The sequence below is a fragment of the Eleutherodactylus coqui genome, chromosome 1 (assembly GCF_035609145.1).
Source record: "Eleutherodactylus coqui strain aEleCoq1 chromosome 1, aEleCoq1.hap1, whole genome shotgun sequence".
In the NCBI taxonomy this organism is placed as follows: domain Eukaryota; kingdom Metazoa; phylum Chordata; class Amphibia; order Anura; family Eleutherodactylidae; genus Eleutherodactylus; species Eleutherodactylus coqui.
The window spans coordinates 102,447,584-102,457,679 of record NC_089837.1 but is presented as its reverse complement, the minus strand read 5'-3'; the positions used below and the strand labels follow the sequence as shown (position 1 = coordinate 102,457,679).

Here is a 10,096-nt window from a genome sequence, read left to right as displayed (position 1 = left end):
TTGCAATCATTTTTAACCCCTTAGTGACCAGCCCATAGTGTTTTTATGTCCTGCCTAAATGGGCTTTAATCCCTGAGGACGTAAAAACATGCATCCTGCAGGGATTAAAGCCCCATGGGCTATGGACGTGACAGCTCCATGCTGTCGGTGCCCTGAGGTAGCTGACAACATGGAGCAGTCATTCCATGCTCCGGGGAGCCCCCCCAGCAATGGGATTGGCGCTATCCATTGGATAGCGCCGATCACAATAAAGTGAAAAAAAGTTTTAAAAAAGCTAAAGATTCAGCTGACCTCATGGATCGGATCCATGGAGGCAGCTGAGATTACTCACCCCCATCCTCCGTGCTGTCCCCCGCTGATGTGGTTGCATGCACAGAAGGCCAGGAGCTCTGGCAAATTTGAAATCTCCTGGGTCCCAGCTCCTGAAGGTAGCCGGGAGGTAGGAGATTTTACCGATAGCCGGAAGTCAGGATAAGTCAATGAGGACCGCATCCACTGGATAACGGCGATCACGGAAAAGTAAAAAAAAACGTTTTAAAAAGTTAAAGTTTCCCCTCCCCTCATGGATCAAATCCATGAGGGAGGAGAAAATACTCCCCCCCGTCCTCCATGATGACCCTCGAAGATCGGGACCTGCGGCGGGCTTGCCAATGTGGCGCAGAATGCTGGGTCGCCTGGCAAATTCAAAGTCTCCCTGCACCCGTCTGTCAAAGATAGCTGAGTGCAGGGAGATGTGACCGGGGACCGCTGTATGCGGTTCCCGGTCACATGATCACCGTTATCCATCGAAAATAAAAGTGTAAAAAAAAAAGTTTAAAAAGTTAAAGTTTCATCGCCCCTTTCGGATCTTAAGCCATGACGGGAGATGAAATTACATACCCAAGGTCCCTGGATTTGTTCCCCGATGGGATCTTTATCCATGGACCTAACCCCAGCTTCGCCGCATGCGCCCGTTAGCATAATGGCGGACGCATGTGCAAAAGTCAGGGATTGCCCGGGAAATTTAAAATCTCCCTGCTCCTGGCTGCCAAAGGTAGCTGAGAGCCTGGAGATGTCACGGGGAGCCACGGTATGTAGTTACTGGTCTTGTGATCGCCATTGTTCAATGGATAATGGCGATCACGTAAAAGTTTTTTTTAAAAGTTGAAGTTTCATCTCCCCTCACCGAAGCAATCGGTGAGAGGAGATGAAACATCCTTTCGGAGGTTTCCGCATTTTAATCCAGATGCGATCATCCTCCATGGACCTTTCCGGACACATTTGCGGGAGCCCGGGAGATTTTAAATCTCCTTGCTCACGACCACCAACGGTCGCCGAGTGCCTGGAGCAGTGACTGGTGGCCTGGTTGAGCGATCCCCGGTCACGGGATAAAAAAGTAGTGATCTACCATTAGGCCGGTCTCACATAACCAGATAGAAATTGCAGATTCTGCATGTGTTTGATCAGCGGTAATACGCAGATCAATCGCATTGGATTGCACAATTCCGCTCAACTTAGCGGGTCGGAATTACGTAATCCACTTGCAGAAAATAGAACGTAGTATGTTCTATTTTACGATGGATATCTGTGACATAGAGCCTATTGTGCTCCATGGTCGCGGATATACCCGCAGCCCATACGCAACTATATTGTATACAGGCTGCGGGTAGCTGCCTCATCGCTAAGCGTTGGCACAGGAAATATAAACAAATAAAGGTGTACGGCGCATGACTGCCTGTGTGAGTACGCAGTTATATGCAGTACACTGCCGTACGCAGGGCCATGGCCGGGCTCAAATCTGGTTAAAAAAAAAACTAAAGCTTTTCAAATGTGCATCCAGAATAAAGTAAACAGATGTAAATATATATCTTGTACAGTATTTTGGCACATATTTGATATATTACAATTGAAAATGTGAAAAAATGACAATTTTTATAAATTTTTCCTAATTTTGGCGCTTTTAATGAATGTACACAAATTCTATCGGACTATTTTCACCACCTAAATGAAGTACAATATGTGGTGAAAAAACAATGTCAGAATCACTTGGATATGCAAAACCTTAACAGAGATATTCTATGTTAAAGTGAGACGTCAGATTTCCAGGATTTGGCCTTGTCATTAATGTGTAAACAGGCTTGGTCACTAAGGGCTCAGTCAGACGAGCGTCGATCCGCGTGTATTACCGCGTGGAAAAACGTCTGCACCGATTGCGGACGAAAATCCGCATGACCACGTCCATTGCCTCCCATATGTTCTTTCTTTGGCAGGTGCGGATTTTCGTGTGACCGAGTCCTAAGGGCTTAAGTGTTATTTTATTCCTTTCGGACTCCACAAAGTATAGAAGTTCAGCAGTACTTTTTCACAGTTAGGGCTTAAACAGATGGGCGTGATTTAGTCCCGTTATGCATCTGTGTATCAAGATGAAACAAAACCATTTATTTCAATGAAGTCGTTTCCACTAGCGGTATTCTCAGGCGTTAATGCTACACCCAAGTAAAGATACTATGTGCGAGAAAGATACTGCAGGACCCACCTTCCCACTTTTTTTTCAAACTCAAACGGAATAGCGCAGAGTTTGCAAGTTAAAAAAAAGATTTTTACCTTGTTCATGCACCGCCACGCTCTGTAGCGGCGAGCGTAGTTGCGTATATGCAGCATGAAGAAGCCCTTAGGGCCCCTTCACACGGTTCTGTTTTCAGAAACAAAATCTGTGCACGCTAAACACAGAGAATAAAACCGATTGATTTTTATGGATTCGTTCTCATCAGCGTGTTTTGCGCGCGTTTCCTGTGTGCACAAAAAAATAGGACTTTCTCTATCTTCCTGCATTTTGCACATTTATGGCCCCATAGAAGTCTATGGGAGATGCACAAATACACAAGGGGAAGGGTGAAACACTGCGCAAAAGGCCCGAAAAGAAGACAGCTGGACCTTATTAGGCTTTAATAGCCAATCAGTTCCACAGAAATGGTGTGTGAACTGACCCTGCATGCGCAAATATTACAACAATTTTGCGCAAGCCTGCTGTAACGCTTAGATGCGTATTAATTACAACTACTACCCCCAGCAGATAGATACTGTAGGCAGCGTATAATATTATGTATACTCTTTCCCTCTGGCGGGATGACGGCGATCATGTAACAGAGACAGCAGATCCAGGAAACAATTTTGCGCAAGCCTGCTGTAACGCTTAGCTGCGTATTAATTAGGACTACTACCCCCAGCAGATAGATACTGTAGGCAGCGTATAATATTATGTATACTCTTTCCCTCTGGTGGGATGACGGCGATCATGTAACAGAGACAGCAGATCCAGGAAACAATTTTGCGCAAGCCTGCTGTAACGCTTAGCTGCGTATTAATTAGGACTACTACCCCCAGCAGACACGCAGTAAACTGAAGACGGTCACAGGCAGCCCAAATATAGTATTTTTCCCCAATTTTTTGGAAAAAGACCACTGCCTATATAGCCTGAATATCTCTTTCCCTGCCTCACCAGTACTGGCCCTATACTCTGTACAATGACTGCAGACTGCGGACGCAATGCTCTGCACGGCCGATATACAAAAAAAACAAATTGTGCAACACTGCTAAAAGCAGCCTCAACAGTACTGCACACGGTCAGATGTGGCCCTAAGAAGGACCGTTGGGGTTCTTGAAGCCTAAAATAACTCCTAACGCTCTCCCTATAGCAGCTCCGGCATCAGCAGCACTTTCCCTGATCTCTGTCAGAATGCATCTGTGGCGAGCCGCGGGAGGGGCCGATTTATATACTCGGGTGACACCTGATCTCGCCAGCCACTCACTGCAGGGGGGTGGTATAGGGCTTGAACGTCGCAGGGGGAAGTTGTAATGCCTTCCCTGTCTTTCTATTTGCCAGAAAAGCGCGCTAACGTCTCAGAGATTAAAGTGAAAGTAACTCGAACATCGCGTGGTGCTCGTCTCGAGTAACGAGCATTTCGAACACGCTAATACTCGAACGAGTGTCAAGCTCGGACGAGTACGTTCGCTCATCTCTAACTACTACATGTACAGTGTAACCACATTACATATATAAAATGACAGGAATGATAAACATCTACTAAATGACTAACCAGTTGATGTGGAGGGAGAAAGGACCCTGCTCGCGGAGACTTACAGTTAGTGCTGAGCGAACCCAACCAGTAGTACACGGTTTTGAGTCAAACTTTGCTAAAAGTTCAGTTCAGCATGAACCCGAACCAAGCATTTAGTAACGTTCTAGCCAAAGCAGAGTTCTACTGGTTCAGTTTGCTCCACATTAGTGCTCAACACTGGTGTATAACCTGGCCTAAGAGCCATAATAGCCCTGTATATCACTCTCAGAGTGACAGTGTTAAAAAACTGTTTTAAGGATTTTTGTTAATTTCCTGTTTCATTCAAACAAATTTGGCCTGAACTGTATTTTTTGCAAACGTTCGTCAAAATGGTCAAACAAAACTTTTCACTACTTACAGACAGATGGTGAGGGTAGATGATGCTCCTGTTGTGTGGCATCAGGGTTACTGTAGGTTGTAGACTTTTCGGAAAAGTGGGTTTTCTAGTTCCTTTTGTAGCTTTCCCAGGTGGTGGAGAGTCTAATGGGTTGACGTAGCAAGTTCCAAAGTATAGGACAGTGGTGGCGAACCTATGGCACGCGTGCCAGAGGTGGCACGCAGAGCCCTCCCTGCTGGCACACGCCACCGTCAGAAGCTCATCACGGCAGTGAATACCGGCAGGGGCCGCGGCTGTGACGCAGCAAGGTCACGTGGGCCGGCGGCGAACCTAGAAGCAAGCGATGAAAGAAGAGGCAAAATTCTGCAATGAAGAATTGGTAAAACTGGAAATCGATGAAAGACGAAGGCGACAAAAGTAGAGGTATGACTGTATCTATAATAAAGGAATCTAAGTAATAAAACAAAAATACATATTTGGTATCATTGTATGATTTGCTATGATCCATAAAAGTCCAATCTATCAAAGTAACGCATTATTTATCCCGCACGAAAAACGTCATCAGAAAAAAAAAAGAACGCCAGAAATGCGCTATTTGTTAGCCTGCCTCCAATAAAAAATGCAATAAAAAGCGATCAAAAAGTCGTATCTATTCTAAAATGGTACCAACGCAAACTACAGGACGTCCCGCAAAAAACGAGCCCTTGCACAACTATGTCAACGGAAAAATAAAAAAACTATTGTAGATAAGCACAGTACTAGTCATTAAACAGTTAATTATGGGTGACTTCAAGTGGATGAGGCCTTGGTGATAAACACCTGCAGTCACCATGGCAACTGTGCTGATGTCATCCACAGCTAGGCCTATGTCATAAACTGCCTACACAATAAAACTCCATGACGGAAGGGGATACGGCCAGATGCAGCGCGGTGCTTGGTGTGTCTGGAGACCTGCAGCTTCACCATCTGTGAGGGAGGAGGGGACGCCCGCCTAGCCAGCCAGATCAGCCATATTTACCTAGCCAGCCCGATCAGCCATAACTGCGCAGCCAGCCAGATCATGTCTATTATCCCTAGCGTTCCATGGGGTGACAGATGCTGCAGCCAGATCTCCATCATATCCAGTATCCGCTGCCCGGAGAGGTCACATTTGGATATCTCCATTAGGCATCACACGGGGCCTCTGCTTTGCCCTCGCCTTGTTTACTAATAACTTTCATATGTTCTGTTATAGGATGTATTACTGTAAGTATGATAAAATGTATCAATTCTGATAAAATATGCTGTTATATATTGGCATTAACCCCCTAAGCCCAGAGGGAGGGCCGTCCTCCAGCCATGGCTCCCCAGAGGTTTCCTCCACAGGGGGTTTTTCCTCTCCTGAGTGCTGAACGATGACTCTTCGTGAGTCGGAGGTGCGCCATTTTCAGTGTCTTCTTATAGCAATTGGTCTGATCTTAGATTTGAGACTCTGAATAAAAATATGTTATTTCAAATAAAATGTTGTTTGGGACTCAAGATGCATCACATATGACACAATGATGAAGCCGGACATCCAGTGGGGGCATTTGTAATCCAGATTTATCTCCTCTGAGTTGAAGTCCTCAGACAAAAATGCAGTGCGGGTCAGAGCCTCGTTCTGTTTTGCCTCTGGGATCTGATCTAGTTTGGTGCCGATCACCAGCAGAGGGATCTGGTTGCTTGCAAACTGCTCCCGGTCATAGTCCCTGTTGGTCACCAGCACCCCTGCTGGCAGTAGATGTTGATTCAGGTCTTCTAAGGACAAGCAGTTCAGGTTCTGAGATGTCTTCTTGTTTGTGAGATCATGAACGAGGACAATACCGTTAACACCATTGTAGAACACGGCTCTGGTGCTTTTCATGCTGCTTGCACTGCCCACCAACCCTCCAACGTGCCACAACTCAATATAAAATGTCTCCCCTCCGGGGTTCCTCTCCCGATACTCATGCAGCCAGGCATCCACCGAGCAGCCAACTGTCCATGATTCGTTTCCCAGGACTTGGTCATGACATAGCAAATGGACCAAAGACGATTTTTTTCAATACCTGAGTTATCTAGCACCAGTTATTGCAATCATTTTTAACCCCTTAGTGACCAGCCCATAGTGTTTTTATGTCCTGCCTAAATGGGCTTTAATCCTTGAGGACGTAAAAACATGCATCCTGCAGGGATTAAAGCCCCATGGGCTATGGACGTGACAGCTCCATGCTGTCGGTGCCCTGAGGTAGCTGACAACATGGAGCAGTCATTCCATGCTCCGGGGAGCCCCCCCAGCAATAAAGTGAAAAAAAGTTTTAAAAAAGCTAAAGATTCAGCTGACCTCATGGATCGGATCCATGGAGGCAGCTGAGATTACTCACCCCCATCCTCCGTGCTGTCCCCCGCTGATGTGGTTGCATGCACAGAAGGCCAAGAGCTCTGGCAAATTTGAAATCTCCTGGGTCCCAGCTCCTGAAGGTAGCTGGGAGGTAGGAGATTTTACCGATAGCCGGAAGTCAGGATAAGTCACTGGGGACCGCATCCACTGGATAACGGCGATCACGGAAAAGTAAAAAAAAAACGTTTTAAAAAGTTAAAGTTTCCCCTCCCCTCATGGATCAAATCCATGAGGGAGGAGAAAATACTCCCCCCCGTCCTCCATGATGACCCTCGAAGATCGGGACCTGCGGCGGGCTTGCCAATGTGACGCAGAATGCTGGGTCGCCTGGCAAATTCAAAGTCTCCCTGCACCCGTCTGTCAAAGATAGCTGAGTGCAGGGAGATGTGACCGGGGACCGCTGTATGCGGTTCCCGGTCACATGATCACCGTTATCCATCGAAAATAAAAGTGTAAAAAAAAAAGTTTAAAAAGTTAAAGTTTCATCGCCCCTTTCGGATCTTAAGCCATGACGGGAGATGAAATTACATACCCAAGGTCGCTGGATTTGTTCCCCGATGGGATCTTTATCCATGGACCTAACCCCAGCTTCGCCGCATGCGCCCGTCAGCATAATGGCGGACGCATGTGCAAAAGTCAGGGATTGCCCGGGAAATTTAAAATCTCCCTGCTCCTGGCTGCCAAAGGTAGCTGAGAGCCTGGAGATGTCACGGGGAGCCACGGTATGTAGTTACTGGTCTTGTGATCGCCATTGTTCAATGGATAATGGCGATCACGTAAAAGTTTTTTTAAAAAGTTGAAGTTTCATCTCCCCTCACCGAAGCAATCGGTGAGAGGAGATGAAACATCCTTTCGGAGGTTTCCGCATTTTAATCCAGATGCGATCATCCTCCATGGACCTTTCCGGACACATTCGCGGGAGCCCGGGGGATTTTAAATCTCCTTGCTCACGACCACCAACGGTCGCCGAGTGCCTGGAGCAGTGACTGGTGGCCTGGTTGAGCGATCCCCGGTCACGGGATAAAAAAGTAGTGATCTACCATTAGGCCGGTCTCACATAACCAGATTGAAATTGCAGATTCTGCATTTGTTTGATCAGCGGTAATACGCAGATCAATCGCATTGGATTGCACAATTCCGCTCAACTTAGCGGGTCGGAATTACGTAATCCACTCGCAGAAAACAGAACGTAGTATGTTCTATTTTACCATGGATATCTGTGACATAGAGCCTATTGTGCTCCATGGTCGCGGATATACCCGCAGCCCATACGCAACTACGTTGTATACGGGCTGCGGGTACCCGCGTCATCGCTAAGTGACGGTGCGGGAAATACAAACAAAAAAAAGGTACTGCGCATGACCGCCTCTGTGAGTAGACAGTTATGCGCAGTACATTACGCGGCCGTACGCAGGGTCACAGCCAGGCTCACAGCTGGGATTCCACCCACGGCTGTGTGAGCCCAGCGTTATTCAGACCGCTACCTGTGACACGTATTTTACAAGAAGCCCCGGGAACGCTCGCCTTCCTGCAGTTCCAGGAGCAGCTTGTTAAGCGCCTTCTATGTGAGACCGCCGCACCTCATCAAGCTTACGGAGACTCATGGAACGCCACTTTTTACACCCCATACCCGCTACTGAGGTCAAGAAATGCCCCCCAAAAAGCATGAGAGGAGGGGGGATACCGGTTTTATTGCCCCATAGGCCCATTCCAACCAGCCTCCGTAATTACCCTTGTCTTCGGAAATACCACACAGTTCACATTATTACTTTTATCTAAGATTTGCGAACGCCAAAAAGGGCGCGGAGTGGGTGTGGCGGGGGGGAAATTTTAGGGAGTCAATTTTTATTCCGTTCAAATAAGCAATGGGGCCTGGGATTTATTCAGTTGTGCCCTGAAATCCAACGGGTGTTCCCTCCTTTATAGGCCTTGCCATGGGTCCTGTAAGTAGATGAGGACCACAATGGGTATGTTTCTGAACACGGGACAAACGGGGGTATGCATCTTGAGGTGAATGTCTTCATTCCTATGTACACTGTACAAAAAAACAGTTTTTAAATTTAAAAAATTGCCAAAAAAATTGAAAATCGTAACTTTTTCCTTCTGCTTTGCTTAGATTCATTCAAATACTGTGGGGTCAAAATACGCAGTACACCCCTAGATGAATTTGTTAAGGGGTCTAGTTTTCAAAATGGGGTCATTTGTGGGGGTTCTTTATCGTTTTGGCCGCTTAATGGCTCTATAAGTGGGCAATGGGGCCTGGAATTTATTCAGTTGTACCCTGAAATCTAACGGGTATTCCTTTTATTGTAGGCCTAGCCATGTGTCCTGTAAGTCTATTAGGGCCACAATGGGTATGTTTCTGAACACGGGACAAACAGGGGTATCCGTTTTGGGGTAAAAGTTGTCATTTATATGTGTGCTGTACAAAAAAACCTGCTTTTAAATTGATGCAATAGCCCAAAAAATGAAAATCGTAATTTTTTTCTTACTGCCTTGCTTAGATCTATTCAAAAATTGTAGGGTTAAAATACACAGTACACCTCTAGATAAATTCGTTAAGGGGTCTAGTTTTCAAAATGGGGTCATTTGTGGGGGTTCTATATGGTTTTGTGCGCTCAAGAGCTCTACAAGTGGGCAATGGGGCCTAAAAGGACTTCAAGCAAAATCTATGTTCTGAAAGCCACTGATTACTCCTTTCATTTTGGGCCCCGTTGTGCATGCGGACATAAGATTAGGGCCACAATGGGTATATTTCTGAAAACAGCACAAACAGTGGTATCCATTTTGGGGTGCAAGTCTTCCTTCATATGTGTGCTGTACAAAAAAAACCTGTTTTTAAAATTACAGAATTGCCAAAAAAACGAAAATCCTAATTTTTTCCTTTTGCTTTGCTTGAATTTATTCAAAAACTGTGGGGTCAAAATACACAGTACACCCCTAGATAAATTCGTTAAGGAGTCTAGTTTTCAAAATGGGGTCATTTGTGGGGGTTCTATATGGTTTAAGGGCGCTCAAGAACTTCACAAGTGGGCAATGGGGCCTAAAAGGACTTCAAGCAAAATCTATGTTCTGAAAGCCACCGATTACTCCTTTCATTTTGGGCCCCATTGTGCATGCGGACATAAGATTAGGGCCACAATGGGTATATTACTAAAAACAGCACAAACAGGGGTATCCATTTTGGGGGGCAAGTCTTCCTTCATATGTGTGCTGTACAAAAAAAGCTGTTTTTAAAATGACAGAATTGCCAAAAAAATAAAA

General features: G+C 45.9%; 1 protein-coding gene across 1 annotated transcript; it reads right to left on the bottom strand.

Moving 5' to 3' along the window:
- Positions 1-5,920: 5,920 nt before the first annotated feature.
- On the bottom strand, positions 5,921-6,490 carry LOC136625284 (rab-like protein 3; the record flags this gene model as incomplete). Its single annotated transcript, XM_066599399.1, has 1 exon — positions 5,921-6,490. A coding segment is annotated over one exon (570 nt), but the record flags the coding sequence as incomplete, so codon positions are not given.
- Positions 6,491-10,096: the final 3,606 nt, after the last annotated feature.